Source organism: Equus asinus, chromosome 4, assembly GCF_041296235.1.
Source record: "Equus asinus isolate D_3611 breed Donkey chromosome 4, EquAss-T2T_v2, whole genome shotgun sequence".
Lineage (NCBI taxonomy): Eukaryota > Metazoa > Chordata > Mammalia > Perissodactyla > Equidae > Equus > Equus asinus.
The window spans coordinates 137,941,201-137,959,375 of NC_091793.1; the positions used below are offsets into that span (position 1 = coordinate 137,941,201).

At 32.9% G+C, this 18,175-nt stretch overlaps 1 protein-coding gene across 8 annotated transcripts in view; it reads left to right on the top strand.

Moving 5' to 3' along the window:
- Positions 1 to 13,115, top strand: part of NBEAL1 (neurobeachin like 1) — a 153,571-nt gene extending 140,456 nt beyond the window's left edge. For all 8 annotated transcript variants that reach the window (XM_044768406.2, XM_044768402.2, XM_044768408.2 and 5 more), the window contains 6 exons: positions 740 to 834; positions 4,191 to 4,307; positions 4,683 to 4,844; positions 5,681 to 5,829; positions 7,711 to 7,846; positions 10,304 to 13,115. In XM_044768406.2, coding sequence (XP_044624341.1) covers positions 740 to 834; positions 4,191 to 4,307; positions 4,683 to 4,844; positions 5,681 to 5,829; positions 7,711 to 7,846; positions 10,304 to 10,405 — 761 coding nt within the window. In that variant the 3' untranslated portion in view covers positions 10,406 to 13,115. The remainder of the gene's footprint in view (positions 1 to 739; positions 835 to 4,190; positions 4,308 to 4,682; positions 4,845 to 5,680; positions 5,830 to 7,710; positions 7,847 to 10,303) is intronic.
- Positions 13,116 to 18,175: the final 5,060 nt, after the last annotated feature.

Consider the following 18,175-nt stretch of genomic DNA (forward strand, 5'->3'; position numbering starts at 1 on the left):
GTAAATCCAAAAAATTGGGTTGATAGAAATAAGAATTTTAAGCTAAAATGGAAAAAAAATCTGTCATAGTGGAATAAGATCAACTGCCCCGTTTCTTCTTAATAGTAAAGCAAGAGAGATAAAATGGTTGACTGTAGTTTAACCTGCTGCTTTTTGTTGTCTCAGTCTTCAATATAAGAATAAAACACTGAGTAGATTTTTTCTTGATAAACCTATTGGGAAAGAGAAATAGAGTCTGCTACTAATTCTGTACCAGTAACTCCTAAGATGTCACTGAGATCAAGTTTTTACAGTTTGGGCAAAATGTATTTTATGTTGTGAATTTACAGTGTGCTCCATACTGTTTTGGTCAAGGACACATATTCTATAGGATTGCAGTTGCCAGTGGGAGGAGGTGAACAGGGAGGAGAGGGTGTGAGAGCAGAGAAGCGTATCAGAATTAACTGGGGGGCCATCTCAAGCCACCTAACCTCCCGCCAAGATTCTGACAGGCATTCCCCGCCCATGCCCACTCCTCACCTGAGAGGAGGGTGCGGCCCCGGAGAAAGCTCTCCTGCGTGCCCTTAATGCTGCTTCTTTCCTGTGTCGCTCTTTCCCAGTGCTTTTCGAATGCCATTCCTGCCTTCCTCCCTGCCAGAACAACTGGTTTAGTAATAGTGTGAACATAAACTAAGATTGCCCTGTTAGTTCTGTTCCAGCAAAAACAAGCCATCTCATTTTTCTTAATTCCTTCTTACAGATATTGTGACTTGTTTAGCTACAGATTACTGTGGAATACATTTGATTTCTGGTTCCAGAGATACGACGTGTATGATATGGCAGATAACACAGCAGGTAGTCACACATTTAAATACTCTTGGTTCAGACCAGAGGTTCGCCCTGGGAATACTGTTGAGATGCTCTAGTAGAGTAGTGAATTTTTCTCTGGCGTTGAATGATTGTTTGAGCTCCTTTCCATTCTTTTACCCCCATTCTGTCCTGTCCCAATCACCACACTTTTTTCCTAGGTTTGTTGTCTGATTCATGACCTTACCCTCTGTTATTTTCCAGAAACTCCTCCTTGTTAACATCTTCTAGGAAAACAATTATTTTTCTTGTCTTGTTAGCGTAACAATATTCCTATGTTACTTTCAGGTGGGACTACTGGAAATTATAGATTTATAATTTTCATCAACCTTATTGTGCTCTCATAATAATGCTTCAAGGCAGTGTCTTCTTCCTTTATGGTTTCTGAATTTCCTACCTTGCTTAACAGGCTCTCTCCCACTCCAGATGTATAAAAAATATTATCTAAAAGTTTTCTTTTAATACTTTTCTTTTTATTTTTTAGATTTAAATCTTTAATTCATTGATAATTAATTTTTCTATATTTGATAATATAGAATATATAATAGATATATAAAACGTATATATAGAATATATATTGTATAACAATATAGTATATAGAAAATATTATTTTTATAATAGATATATAATATTAGGTATATAATATGTAGATATAGAGAGAATATATAATATATGTTCAATAACAATATAGAGTATTAAAAAATATGATTTTGTTTACTTCTGAGTGGCATAAATGAATACCCACTGAATTGGATCTTTTTCTTGATTCCTCATTCTTTTGTACTTACCTATTTCTGTATCAACACCAAAATGTTTTTTTTTTAAGTTTAATATTTGCTAAGGCAAATTCTCCTTCACTGTGTTTCCTCTATAAAAGAAATGTTTTCAGCTATTCTTTTCTTTCTTTCTTTCCTTTTACTTTTCTTTTCTTTTTTTTTTTTTGCTGAGGAAGATTCACTCTCAGCTAACATCTGTTGTCAATCTTCTTCTTTTTGCTTGAGGAAGATTTGCCCTGTTCTCAGCTATTCTTATATGAGTATTTATTCTTCCATATGAACTTTAAAAATATTTTAACCATATCCTCCTCAAAAAACCCCATTTTAGTCTTAATGAAATCATGTTCAATTTATATATGAGTGTGATATGAATTGACATTTTTATAATTATTCCTATGCAGACATAAGAAATATCTTTCCATGTTTGTTTCAGATCTTTTATGTCCCTTGATAAAATGTAACTTTTTTGTTTGGATCCTGTACTTTTTTGTATTACTTCTAATTATTATATTTTTATTACTATTTTGGTGGGATTTTTAAAAATTATTTTTATTTCTGATTCTTGCTAGTATACAAAAAAGCTATTGTTTTCTATACAGTTATCCTGTATCTAATTGGTTTACCAAACCCTCTTATCGAGCTCTCATAATTATTAGTATTTCTTGGATTTTCTGGAACAAAGGTAGATACACAATCTTGATCTGGAAATAAAAGTGTTTTTATTTTTTTCAACATACTAATTATTTCATTTTCGCACCCTATTACATTGTTAGCTAATGCAATAGAGTAAGAAAGTTATGGTGAGCCTCCCAGTCTTGTGTCTGATTTTGATGAAAGTCCCTCACTGTTGTGCCGTTTAGTAGACTGTTTGCTGATGGGTTTCACTAGTGTTGTTTTTTTACATTTAAGTAGTTAATTTCCTTTTTTTTTTTTTTTTGTCTTTTGGTCACTTTTTAATTTTAATAAAATTTTGATCTACAGAAAAGTTATAAAAATAGTACATTTTTGCCATTTCTGTTAGCATTCCCTCCTCATCTCTCTCTCCCAGCATCTTTCTTTTTCCTGAATAATTTAAAAGTTGGAGACATTATGTTCTTTTACCCCTAAACACTTCAATGTATGTTTTCTTAGAACAAAAGACCTTCTTATACATAACCCGAGTGCAGTTACCAAAATCAGAACACTTAAGATTTATGTAATACCATTATCTAATCCGCAGGCCATGTTCTAATTTTGTCAGTAGTCCAAATAACATCCTTTCCAGCCATTTTCTCCAGTTTCTTTTCCTTTTTTATTAATGGTTTTTCTCTTCTTTTTTCTTAATTTCATATATTGTGTTGAGAAGTGTCCTAGGTTTGAATCATCCTTGAATTCCTATAATAAACCTTTATAATTCGTGATGTATTGTTATATTGTACTGCAGGATTTTATTTGCTAGTACTTTATTCCTCTATTCATAAGTGAAATAAATCTGTTTTTGTTCTGTGTTTTCCATGTTTAGTATTGAGATATGAAAGCTTTATAAAATTAATTTTAGAGGGATCTCTTTTCTCTGTAACTTGAATTGCCTAAATAGCATAGGATTTTCCTGATTTAAAAAAATTAGATACAGTGCACTAAGCACTCAGACTGACCCTCTTAGAGGAAGGCAAATATGTCCCAGGTAATAGTGTCAAAGGGAATTCATCCACATTATATAGTGCAGATAGAAGATCTGGAAAGAATTATCCAGGATCACCATAAAACAAACACCATACAACTAATCAAACATTCTATACCATAGAAAGTAATATACAAGCAAAGCATGCTAAAAACAGATGAAGAGAGAATCTTCTTTCTTCTAGGAGAAAACAACTCAAGTGCGGAGAGATCCCTTGCAGTGAAATTGTGCTATTAGAAGAACATAATGAGAATATCAGTTCAATAAAATAGAACCTCAAAGGTGAAATTATAAAGTAGCGTATAAGATGAAAAGAGAGATTGAAGAAGAATCAAACTGAGATTAAAAATAATGCCATTATAAATATAATAAATAAACCCAAAGCAGAAATAGCAAGGTACAGATTTGATATGGCTGAAAATCAAATTATTAGCATGGAAGAAAGTTAATCAAAGTGACCACAAATGAAAAAACAAAAGGATTAAAGCAATTAGAAGAAGAATGATAACTATCGAAATCAAAGACAAGTCAGCATAAAGGCAATTGATGTCCCTGAAATAGGGACTCTAATAAATGGAAAAGAGAAAGTTTTCAGAGATATAATACAAAAAGTTTCTTTGAAGTGAAGGAAGAATAAATCTGTGGATGAAAAGGGCAAATAATATGCCTGTTAAAATTAATCCATAACAATCACCTTTGAAACCATTCAGATTGAGTTTCTGAGCTTCAAAAAATTGAGAATAATTTGAGAATCCAGGAAGGAAGACAAGAATGAGTACTATTATAAATAGGCTCAGTGGTAAAAACTAGTTGCAGTGTTAATGATTAGACAGTTTAAGTAGAGTATAAACCTTTTATAGAAAATAGCCTACAAGAAAATTACCTTTGCTTCTCTGTTTTCCTGTTAGGGTGGTGTTCCTGTGGGCTTAGCGTCTAAACCCTTTCAGATTCTGTACGGACACACTGATGAAGTGTTGAGTGTTGGCATCAGCACTGAGCTAGACATGGCAGTGTCAGGATCAAGGGTAAGATTTCACCTTTAAGAAATAGTAATTTTTTTCTACAAATTCAGAAGCAGTATTTATATTTAAATTTTTTTCTTGGGGGATAGGTAAAAATATAGAAATTTTATACTATGTGTAGGACTTTGCAAAAGTGACATAATGCAGAAAGAAAAAACCTAGAGGCTGCATTCTATTTTGATATTTTACTGGTCTAATTTATTAGTTAAGGGAAGAGGGCATTTTATGAAATAAAATACTATTTGAAATTTCAAGATTGGAATTTTTCCTAAGGTACATGTGGAATAACCATGTTGTCAGGTCTCACATTTCTTTATCTGACCCACTTTCTTTTCTTCTTTTTTGTTCTTCTCACTTTCTTACATTTCCTGTGTGTAGGATGGCACTGTGATTATACATACCATTCAGAAAGGTCAGTACATGAGGACTTTACGACCCCCTTGTGAGAGTTCTCTGCTCCTGACTGTTCCCAGTTTGGCTATATCTTGGGAAGGACACGTTGTCATCTACTCCAGCATTGAAGAAAAGACCACCCTCAAGGTATATAACAGCTTCATGCATAGGGCTAGACTCTCTATGAGCATATCTTTTCCTTTCCCCATTATATATAGGAGGCATTTTGAAGAAGGGAAAAACACCACACTTTAAATAGGATGTTTTCCTTTCACCATTCAGTTTGTTCATTCCATACCAGTAGATGGACCCCTATCAGAGTCTTGGCCTCACGTTTGTATTTTGTTTTAGGAATTTCTATTGGTCTATATAATATACAACTTCAAAAATAATTTCTGATTATCTGAAACTTCATAAGCTTAAGTGGAAATTATAAAATTAAATTATTTTTGCACAGGGCACATTATAAATAAACAAGCCATGAATTTTATATGTTTATTTTCCTTTCAGATATAAAGCTTTTTAAAAATTAAGAGAATCTTTTTGTTTTGTTTTAAGAATGTGGACTTTTTTGAACTGGATGAGATTTTAATTCTTTTGGAAGAGTGAGAGTTCTTGTTTAATATTTATTGGCAATCTGATTTGAAATCACTTTAATAATATTGTCTACACACTTTCTCTTTAAATATAACTGTATGTTTATTCCAAAATTTTAAACCCAGTTATCATTCTGTTGTAGTCATAGTTTTAACTGATAATATTAAAACTCAGGTTTTTTTGTTTTTTTTTTAAATTGAGTCTTTTTTTTTTTCCTTAAGATTGGCACCTGAGCTAACAACTTCACCAATCTTTTTTTTTTCTGCTTTATCTCCCCAAATCCCCCGGGGACATGGTTGTATATCTTAGTTGCAGGTCCATTCTAGTTGTGGTAAAACACAGTTTTAATTAGAGATCATTAAATTTTCTTCATCTGATCTTTGCAGGATAAGAATGCACTGCATGTGTTTTCTGTAAATGGCAAGTACCTACGGTCTCAAGTCCTGAAGGAACAAGTATCAGATATGTGTGTAATTGGAGAACACGTTATCACAGGCAGTTTGCAAGGGTTCCTGTCCATAAGAGATCTCCACAGGTAAATAATAATTCTTGAAGTATCACTTAAGAAAAGGTGGTAGAGGGTATAAATGCTAAGTGAAATAATGTCAGGCAGAGAAAGACAAACACTGTATGATTTCACTCATATGTGGAAGATAAACAAACACAGATAAAAACAACAGATTGGCGGTTACCAGAGGGGAAAGGAGTGGGAGGAGGACAAAAGGGGTAAAGGGGCACATATGTGTGGTGACGGGTGAGAACTAGACTATTGGGGGTGAACACAATGCAGTCTATGCAGAAACTGATATACAGTAGTGTACACCTGAAATTTACACAGTGTTATAAGCCAGTATGACCGCCATAAAATAATTTAAAAAAAAAGAAAAGGTGGCAGTACTTTCAGCCTGGAGTGGAAATCAGCAATGTAAGATTTCTGATCTTTTGGTTTATCATTTATTATGAACATGTCTTTTTTGATAACTATGAAAATAATTGGGGAAACTAAAGTATTCTTGGATTAGTAAGTGATATATAGATGTACATTTTAAAAATGTAGAAAATGTTGTGTGTATTTTACCACAATTAAAAGTTTTTTTAAAAATAGCCAGAAAAAGGGCCAGCCCAGTGGGGTAGTGGTTAAGTTCACACATTCTGCTTCAGCAGCCTGGGATTTGCAGGTTCAGATCCCAGGTGCAGACCTACACACTGCTCATTGGCGGCACCCCACATACAAAATAGAGGAAGATTGGCACAGATATTAGCTCAGCAACATCTTCCTCAGGCGAAAAGAGGAGGATTGGCAGATGTTAGCTCAGGGCAATCTTCCTCACCAAAAATAAATAAATAATAGCCAGAAAAAAACTTGTCATAGTGCCAAGCCTGGATTATGGATTTGGAAGTCTGTCCAATTATAGTTTGAGTTTTTACAAGTAAAGTTGGGATTTTTAAAATTTTTTCCTAACTATAGTTAAAATAAACTATTTTTAGGGCTAACATATCTGTTCAGGATTGTGTATGAGTGTGTGTTAAATTAGTGGGGAGTCTTGTTATTTAACCCAGTGAAGGAGAGGATGTTTGAATGCTGGATGTGTCTGTCTACTAGTTTATATACACAAAGCACTGATTTCCCTGTGTGCCCAAATACATTCTTTTCTTACCCCTCAAAAAAAATTTATTATGGCTTATTTATACTTCTCAGCCTATCTTGGCCCTTCCTAAAAACCTTTTCTTTTAGATCATTTCCTGATCCAGGGTGTTATCTTATTGCATTCATATCAGAATCACTTCTGTACCAACATCCTCTCCCTATTTTTGTATTTTCTTTCTCCTTTTTGTCATTCTTTCTTCTGGAGTAGAGCATGGAGTCCCCATTCCAATCATATCTTTCCAATATTTTCTTTTACAACTCTGAGTTCAGGGTATTGTTAAGAGAATCCAAAATTAGAAAAATCAATGGGATCTTTTAGCAGATTAGTCTAGAAAATAGTATGTACATCATAGGATTCTAATATTATGCTTTATGTTTGAATATTTTGCATATGTTGTATCTTTTAAGATAAGGCAAATAGACCAATTTTATTGAGCTTACCTCCCCCCGAAAGATAAACTTTTGAGCTTTTGCCCTTTCTATCCAATTTTCTCTTATTAGTCAACTATGTGAAAGTCGTTTAGTGAGAGCTCATACATATGGTTAGAAGAGAAATATATGTTGAGAATTGAGGAAACATCTGTTAAGTGTTTTAAGTAACGCTATAAAAGTGGACCCTCGTGCAAGTCACTCAAGCTTTCAGAACTTAAGCTCCCATATCTGTGAAATTAGAATGCAGAACTAGATGATCAAGTTACCTCCCAGGTGTAAAATTCTGTGAATCCATTATATATCCATGTAATTATGTGTTTCTTATTTCTCTTCCAGTTTGAATCTCAGCATCAACCCATTAGCCATGCGATTGCCTATCCACTGTGTTTGCGTAACCAAAGAGCACAGCCATATTCTTGTAGGATTAGAAGACGGCAAGTTGATTGTAGTGGGTGTTGGCAAGCCAGCTGAGGTAAAACCTAGTATCAAGAATTTCATTTCCCGTACTCTTGGGGATTCCTTTGTTTCTCCTTCGTTCCAGTTGAATCAGAAGTCTCCATTATGGATAAACAAATTGAAAAACAAATTTGATCTTTCAAAGGATAGTAAATGAAAAGAGGATAAAGCTGGTATTCAAGAGTGATGTTTATAGTATGAAAAGCACACATTTGACGTTTCCATCCATCATTCTATGTGAATAAGAAAGTTCTTTTATTCTGTCTTTCCAAATTTAGATTCAAGGCCACTACTTGAATTTCTAATACAAAAAAACCTTTATAAAAATGAAATATAGCTTCAAACAATGAAACTACTTACTTTAATTTCAACAAATACCCAGCGTGACTGTATGTCAGTTGTCCTTTTGTAAAAGCATCATTTTTTACTTGGAACTACAAATATCCCCATATAACATGCTAATTCTCAGTGTGTGCCCTATAGTGGCTGTAAATTTATTTGCCAATGGTTTATCAATTACTGAATATTCAGATATCATGAATCTAATACTGTCTTAAGCAAGCTTAGTGTCTATACTCCAAGTAATTTAGCAATTCTTCTAGAAAATTTACTTTATTACATAGAGTCATATTAAGCATTATAAATATTTATTAATACCAGCAGTCTTTTCTGAGAAATCTAAAATATGACATCTGTAGGGGTTATTTCAAGAGAAGACGTTACTGAATAACAGTCAGTGGTTATAGTAAATCTATCATCAATCATAGGGACCTTTTTGATTTATAAATATTTTAAGATTTTGTTAGTCCTTATGCTCTTTTTCAGGATGTTATTTTAACAAAAGAGAGATCTTAAGTTAAAGTGGCTGCAACAACATTTACTTTCAGAGGTAACAGGTCCCCCAAACAATGTTTGTAAGTCTATATCTTGGTATCTCAATTATATTTAAACATTTTAAGCATTTTTCCATTCAACAGTAATAGAGTTTCTTGGTTAATAAATTTCCCCAATAAGTATTGCCCTCCTCTCCTCCGCTCGTGTGGTGATTACTTTAGAACTCTGCTCAGACTTCTGAGTTTCTCATTTTACTGAATTTTTAAAAAATGAAATGACTAGTATGTACACACATTTTCTTTTTAAAAATTGATTTGGAAAAAACATCTAAGCAGCTTCATTTCTTAGGCCTAAATCAATGTTTTGTAATATTTACGCCAAATAAGTGTTTTGTCCTTATTGAAAGATTTATATTCTAAAACATAGAATCTGAACTGTGTGTAGATTTTGAATAAAAATATTTTTTACCTATTTTACATCCTTGGATGTATCAACTGAATTATGGATTTATTTAGCAAATAATCTAATTGAATACTTAGAATCTTGCATAATTAACATATAATTCTAAATGACAAGGCAGAAATTAAAAAGATCAATATTTAGTTATGAAAAGATTTTCTATTTCAAGATCTATTTTTACCTAAAAGATCAAAATCTTGATTAATGTGTATTTTTAAATCATGTAGCAGTTTATGTATCATACTATCAGCATGAAATTCACATTTTTAAATCAGATGGTAATGTGGGAATGGAAATACACCTGGAAACGAAAATGCAAAAACAGGCATGCCAAAGTATCTTTACATGAGGCTTGTCTTTATCACTGCAGTAAATGTACCCTGGAGAAGTAACCATTGAGAAACGCGGCAAATGAGTCTCGATTAGAAAGTGCTTGCACTTGGGGAAGGAATTCCAGCAAATCCCGGGGTTAGAGTGAGAAATGTTTCCCACTTGGAGTTTCTGCCCTGCCCAGAAGTGTAAGCACTTTCAGAGGGGCATTTACTCACTGGTTCACTTAATGTTTAATTAGTAATTGTTACCTGCTGGGAAGTGTGCTAGGTGCTACAGATTTAATGGTGGACGAAACGTGCCTTCAGAGAGCTTACGCTATTCTTGTTTCTAAATTACTTTTTGTCATTCTCTTGTTAAATATTATTTTTGAAATTCTTCTGTAAAAATATTTTAAAATTACTTTCTTTTCATCAAAATGTTATTTTACTTTTTTCTTATCCTTGTGATTGGCGTTAATAGTACTGCAAATATTTAAGAAAGAAAATCCCCAAACCTGTGTCTTGTTAGCTAGATCAAGTATAACTTGAGAAGATTATTTTAATAAAGTGAAATATATTTTTGTTAATATATAAAGTAAGAGAGGCTGGTAATTTTGACATAACTGAGACATTTAGTTTAAAAATTTACAGGCTGGCATTAGATGTTTCTCAACTGAAAGACAATCAATTAGTGAAGGCTTTCTTTGATTATTATTAATCAAGAATCATTAAAATGTTAATGATTCTCCTAACAAAACTTATTTCTTCTGTGTTTTATAAAATCAGTGTCTTGTATATCAATTTCATGTATTCTTTTTCTCTCTTTCTTTCTCAATAACATCTATTCTCCATTTCTCTGGATTAAACAGATGCGTTCAGGTCAGCTCACTCGAAAACTGTGGGGATCTAGCAAGCGGCTCAGCCAGATTTCAGCTGGAGAAACTGAATATAATACTCAAGATCCCAAGTGATTGTTCTTTCCATCTTCCGTCATGGATAACTGAAACTTGATTTATTGCTTTGTCACTTTAACCACATCTCTCAACTATCTGAATCGTTTCAGGGCTTTTATCCCTGAAAATCATTTAGGAATTACCAAAATTTCATATGATATGTGTATAAAGACGTAGGTTGTGACATTATCCACTTTAAAAATTTCTGGTTGATATTATTAAATCCGATCTTGTTAAGTATTTCTTGGTCTACACTAAGGTGGATTTGAGAAAATACATTTGATAGATTTAGTGGTCCATTCCTAAAGATCATTAGATCCATTTTTAAAAACAAACTCTGAAAGGTACTTACTATGTTTTAAAACAAAAAAGTCTAAAAATGAAGAAGTTAGATTCAGTTCGCTTATTATTCAGAACAACAAAGTTTAAGGTATTTCTAATAAAAGTACAGATAATGAGGCAGTTGAGAGATATGGCTTTTAATATATTCTTCTATCATCCTCCTGCTTACTGACCATTATATTTAAAAATACGTCAATTTATTTATGGAACTCCTCGTTGGACGTAATATTTTAAAGGTATCTGTTGCATGCTTGGATTTTCAAAACTCAGTATAAATTCCAGGATTTCATGATAAGTTGAAAATAAGACTATTGAAACTGGTACATTGGCTCATTCCACTACTAAGTACATTACTAATGAGAATTTACTGAAGTGTATTATTATCCTTAAATAATAAAGATTGAGTAGGAATCAGAGAAACTGGAAATACACTTTGTAGATGTATTGCATTAGTATAATTAAGGGAAAACGTTGGTTATGATTTTGACAGTTGGCTCATTTAAGTAGCATTTGCAGCACAATTTGTATCAGCAAAGCTCAAAATTTCTTGGGGGTTTTCTTTACTAAGCAAATACTGTGTTTTCCCCGATAATTAGAAGAGTTAACAAGCATATCCAAATATATTACATTTTTACCTAGGACTTCCATGTGATTGATGTATCAATTGAAAAGATGTGCATAACTTAAACTAGTCATTTAGATATAGTAATTTTTAAAAATATGCATTTCTGTTTCATGTTCTGTATAACTTTTAGGGTTACAATTAATATACTATACGTAGCTAAATGTTACATGCTTTACTATTCAAGATTTTAAAGCAAAAGGCTGATAGGTTTGTTTTGGAATTCAAAGAGATTGTTAAACCTAGTGCTTTTATAAGGTCATCTTTTGAGTTAGGTCAGAGAGCTTTTACAACCAAGAGTGTCCTTAACCTGAGATTCCATGGAGTTTGGGGGATTTCCGAATCTCCTGAGGTTGTGTTGAAGTTCTGTGTGTTACCTGCACATTTTTCAGGAGTGAATGGTTGTGGGTCTTTAAGAGGGTCAATGATGGGGGCGGGGGGGGGGAGAAACACAGCTTTTTACAATAATAGTGTTTTTAAAATAATAATATTATTTTTTCATTACACAAATCATAGATTTCCTTACGTCCCGTTGTCTTCTCAATTGAATCTTTGAGAAATTTTCCTTCTGCAGTTCTTCTCTCCTGTTGCCCACAGTATCTCATACCCTTTTCTTTATAACCTTATGAGTGAGTAAAAAGTTTATAAGAAGTAAAGAGTTCTGTTTAGGGAAGCTGTTTGAATAGACTTCATATGTTTGAGTCAAGACTAATAAAAAATTATAGAGGAATTTTCTTCCCAGTTATTTAAAATCCTCTGTTTTATTCAGTGAAAAACAGTTATGTTTTGAGTAAATAACACTGAAATAAACTGGTGCAGCAATTGCAAATAGAATGTATGTAAATGTGAAGGTTTCCTTTTGAGGACTTCATGAGTTTGTGGTGAAGATGTCTCAGAACAAGTCAATAGAGATAATTATGATTTACTGAGATTATTGCTTCTGTTACCTTATTTCATTCTATTTTCACTTATCTTATTTTTTTAGGAGGTTTCAAGTCAACAGAACCAACGTGATTGATTTTTTTAAAACTGTTTGTAAATCAAAACTTTGGAAATGTTTTCTTTTGCTTATTTATTAAGAGATTTTGGTATAAGGATGCCTTCTTTATTTTTAAGGCCACTTAATATTGGTTTTGGAGATTATTTTGGATGCTTATAAGTTACGAAAAAGTTTAACTTAGATTATCAGGGGAAAATTCCTAAATTTATGGTGTTTGACTTTCCTGCTTTTTAAGATGGAAGAACTGAAGAGGCAGGATTCATTTTATCACAGAAATAGGAAGAAGCTTTGTTTACAGTAAAATAGAAATCCTACCTAGACTGATAGTAGATGTTCAGAGCAGGCAGTTATTTCTTATATTACTTTTTCCAAAAATGTAAAATTTTCAGGAAAATCTTTGAGAATGGAACTTAAAGTTTATCTATTAAATAAGCAAACACAGTAGAACCATTAGCTGAATAATCCTCTTTTAACCAATTTTGCCCACTGAATTAAAAATCACTAGATAAAATCACTGGAAAGATATACTTTGGGCAATTCTGGTGTATTTAGACGTTATCCATAGAAATTATTTCCATTTTGTATAATAGGAGAAATTAACAGTATCATTAGAATGGAATAACAGATGGACATTTCAGTCGAATATATCTTAACTTGGCTATTATAAAGTCTATTGTCTTTGCAGCCAGAACTTTTCGTCTGCTTTTGTTTCTTGGCACTGGTGATGATGGAAATAAAAACATCAGCATCCTGGTGACGGGGAGAGATGTTGCCTGAGATAATGGTTTCACTTTCAGAAAGTGAGGTCAAAGTATTAAAACAATAATAGCTGTGCTCACTTAGAGAACAAACAAGCTTTGTAAGACTTTTTCAACTCTTCCCAATCAATATTCTGTCATTACTTAGATAAAATTGGAGGAGAGAAGAAAAAATAGATAAGGGCATGACAATTAGGAAAATGTATGAAAATGAAGCCTGGGCACTTGGTTTAAGGTCTTTTAGGCCCGTGAAGCTTATGTGAGCTGTGAGTCAGCTTCTGTTTATTAATCTCCCTCAGGCCACAGCGCTTTTCTTGGGTCACATCGTTCTGTAGGAGAGAAAATGCCAAGTATTCGTTTATCGTTGTCGAGGAGCATCAGTGAGCCTTCCTTTTTCTCTATTAAGGCATGTAAAAATTATCCGTGAAGAGCTGGTACTGAAGATCAATTTGATGCTTCTAAAGGAATGTGTGACCCTATAATTAATTAGAGTTTAGATTTGAAAGTTGAATCTTAACCTAAGAGTTTTTATGTTTGCTTGAATAGGAGTAGGCGGAGAAAGCTGTTAACTTGAATACCAGATTTTTATTTAATGATGATAGACTCATGGCCCTTGCCTTACATATATTTTATATTATTGTTATTCAAGAAGTCACTAATGGAAATCTTTGAATTTAAAGAGGTTAGCTCCTTTTTTATATATTTATATTTATAAAATATTATTAAATGAGTAGCATTGTCTTTATCACCTTTCCAATGAAAAGATGCAAGTACATGGATTATAGTAAATATAAATATTGTATATAATATATAATATAAAATAATATCATATATGTAGTATCATAGGGTGTGTGTGTGCGGGCGTGCATGCCTGAAGGTGATTTCTTCAAATACATCATTAAACTTGTCTTCCCTAAATAAGTTCTTACTTGTCTTTAGGATATAGTTTTTGACTGATATAGGAAGTGAAGTATATTCCTTTTCTTTTCTAAATCTAATCTGTCGTTTTCTTTTATCAGCCAGACTCGTGTCTCGTCCTCATTACTGTTCCCCTCATCAGCTGAAGCTGTTTTTTCCCAGTAATGACCAGTCTTAAACATTTGCATCACTCAACAAATAGCCATTCTCACTATTTGTCTTGCCTGATTCACTTGTCATATATACTCAGCGTTTGATTTATTTTAAATGTGACCCCACCGAGAACATTGTTCTGGAGAGCTTTTTCTGATGCCATTAGGCAACAACAGTGTAGCGTTATCAGTCATCACTTCAATATTATTAAAATGTTGGCTGCAACTTGACTTCTTTAATTGAATCTAGCATTTTCTAGGCTGGCGTTTCTTAATGGAGGTTGCAGGTCAGACTTGTCCACGAACGTGTATTAATACACAGGAGTCCAGGTACTGCTCTGGACTTTCTGAATCTCTTTACTTGATATTCTTGATATTAAAAAAAGTATGACTCAGGATTATTACATTAAATCTTAAAGTATTTTCCTCTATAGAGATTATCTCCATTCATTTGTATAAATCAGATCTAATATTTACAGGCTAATTTGAAAATAGGTTTAATCATTATCCTTGGAGACATTTTGTCTAAAGTTTGCTTGGAATGGCTTTCTTCTCTTTGTTTTGTGTGCCATAGAAACAGTCAGACTTCCTCTTCAGTTGCAGTATTCTCATCACAAGCCCTCTTCAGACCTTTCACATTTGAAAATTATAACTAATATTTGCCTCCAACAAAGTGTCCGTTTGCTTTTATTAGTTCCTAGTGATTATCAGTGAATATTTTGCATATTTGAATTAGGTAAAATTTCAAAGTATTAATAAAAAGCATGAGTAACAAAATGCCAGATTTAAAACATAGAATTAGATCTCTTGTAGCCTTGATGCCAGTAATCAATAGATTTTCCTAATTAAAAAGGATTGGGCAAATTCCCTAAGGACTTCTGATGACTTCTGTAGGTACAGCCTCTGTATGGTAAATAATTGAGATCAAAGATTAAATGATCTTTAAGTTAAATAATTAAGATTAAGTTTAAATAATCTTTAAGTTTTCAAATGAAAAGTCCTAGTAGTACAGAAAATAAAGCATTAACGTTTAAGATACTTAGGCCTATATTGGAAATGGTTCCATTTTCTACATTGAAAATATCCTCGAGTATAGGAGTTAATGTGATTTTCTTCAGTATAAGAATCTTGTGTAAAAGTGGCTATATTGTCAAATACTTTCCTGGGAGATTGTAGTAATCCGTCAGACACGTCTTCTTACATTTCCTCATTGACATCTGTCAGATGTGGGTAATTTCTAAACACCTTGCAGGATTTGAAGCTAACGGTTTTAGTGAAAAATAAAAGGACAAAGATACAACTGTATTTACTTTTGTCTAAATGCCTATAATCTTAAGAACTGAAAATTCAGAGGAAAAGAACAAGTAGAAGTTTACTAATTCAACATTTTTTTTCCATGATATACTTTGAATGTTTCCTTAGAAACTTATTTTACAAATATTACCATAATAATAATAACAACAACACAATGTTGTTATTGAAAGAATTACCCATTCATTTTTCAAAGTTGACTGTGAGTGGAGTTTTGGGCGGGGGGGGGGGGGGGGGGGGGGTGTTTTCACTTATGATGGCTGTCTCATTATTTAAAATTTATAACTATTTTTGAATGTGCAGAGTGATTAGCTATTTGTAACACTATTCCGATGTAGCATTGTAATTTGAAAATAAAAAAACAAGTTAGGATTTAGGTGGGATGGAAAAATTATATTTTATTGATCAAAATATATTCTTTTAAACAAGAAGTCTTAGTACAATTGGGCCTTTTAAAATTTTATTTTGGAAATAATATATTTCAACAATATATATTAAAACTAGAGGTTCTCTGGTAGCCAGCGTACTAACTAGTTAATGTTAAAATGCTATTTTTGCTATTCCTTCTCTTGGAAACATTTTCCCACACTATGTGAGCAATGTGTTTTAAGATTTAGTGGGCTCAACCCTCAAATTCAGCAAATGCTCCTCTTGCTTTTTGAAAGGAAAAACTTACCTGTGATAGACATATTATTTTGCTCTTCAGAATACTAAAATTATATTAATCAATAAACACTTTAGAAAGTGGTTCTGGTAAGGAGTTATCAGTTATCGGACTTAACTGAAAAAAAAATTCAACCTCTTAGTTTCTTATATAGGGATTAAAGAAAATAACTTTATTTCTTCCTTTGGGATTTTGATTATTTTTCTTGGGTAACTTTTAAAGTAATTATAGTAGTTTCCACACTTTTTCCAAAATTATGGCATGTTACAGTAAATCTTACTGTTAAAGGTCTTTCACATTTTAGACTGGTTTTTTCCTATTCTGCTTTGTACTGCTTTCTGTGATTCGTAAATACCGTCACCAAAAAGGTTTTGTGGTTGCTTACTGTTTATTTTGTAGTTAGCTCTACATAAGGAAACTGTTAGAGACCGATATGGCTGGTCTGTTCTCTTCAGAAACTCCTAACAGGTCTGGCTTTCCTTGCCCTGGCTGTTTTCTTTTGTAGACTAGAATGACAAATTCAGCAAAAAGTAATCAGAGACCTAGCCAGACAGTCATTTTCTGTCAGATGCCTTGCTGTACGTAGAAGTGAATCCATTAAGACAGGAAAATATCAAACGCATATGATTTGTCTCTTATGTCACTTTTTCTGGGACTCAGATTAAATCGGAGCATTTCGGTGTTACCATGGAGGGTGACAGTGACTTGAATGCTTATATATGCGCGTCGTCAATTCAGAGGAGGATTCTGAAAATTCGGAATTGTTAAAAAACTTGCAAATCGTGCTGCTACTTAAACATCTAAGGAATTCACAAAAGTTGTGTCGTTATCATAAATGTTCCTTCTCATTTATTCTACTGGAATTGACAAAAAGATTATTAAGCCTTATTTATATCTAATTATTGACTGCAAACTGTGACTCTGAATATTTGTATGCCAAAAAAAGGTTTTAAAGTTGAGAGTTTTAGACGTAATAAAGATGTGTAAATACTTTTGATTAGTATTTTCATTATAATGAAGTTACTGTTAATTTGGTGCAATATATTCTTCCCTTCCTCATCCTTTTAAAATTAAATATATAAGATGTATGTTTTGTTTTGTTACATTGAAAGCTGTTTGGAAATTTTTCAGTGTGTGTATATGAGTTACTGTTTGCTTTGTTTCTGTATAGCGTGATTGAAGATGATAACTGAAAATTTTGCACCCTTTTTAGTCCTTTGGAAATTTGTATTCTAACAGTTTTTAAGAATGTGCATTTATTTTGTACATAATAAATAGCTTTGTATATGAAAATGGGCTGGAATCAAATTAAAAAAATGCTGTTCCTTTCCTCGGTTGGTTTGTGAGTCTCAGCTCACGGCGTCTGGTGAGAACTCGGCCTTCGCCGAGTGAGTGGGCAGGGGCCTGAGTGCAGTGCTTGCTGAGCAGCTAATGCATTACTGCTGCTTCTCAAGTGAGCAGAGCCGCTTCTGTAGCCTTCTGTGCACAAGATAAACGTCATGCTAATTGACCAATTTTTGTCATATGTAACAACAGATATTAAGCCTTTCGTTTTAAAGCCACCTCAGAAACATGGCTACATTTTTTCCCCAGGAAATGATCATACGCCAGAAATCTTCATTTGTAGTTTATCAAATAATACATTAGGTTGAGGTTTTTAAAAAACTTTTATTTCCTTTCATAATTAAAATCTTTTATTCATCAATTTTTGATTAATGTCTAAATGTTGACCTAATCCTTCTGTTTCTGTTAAAGTTAATAGAACCTAATCCATGATAAGACAGAATCCAAGCTCTGTTGGATTCTTGCTATGTAGTACTTTTGTCTCCAGATCCAGTAAAGCAAGACAACAGAAATGAACATTAACCTTTTTCTAGTCTGGTACCATTTGTGCACTATTCTACCTCTACTGAAGACACTTGGCTAGAATTGGAAACCTCTGCATTCATTCATCTGGTGAGATTTGTCAGTCACAGGACAATGAAAGCCAGGGCCCTTACAGGCTTAATTAAGACTGCCTT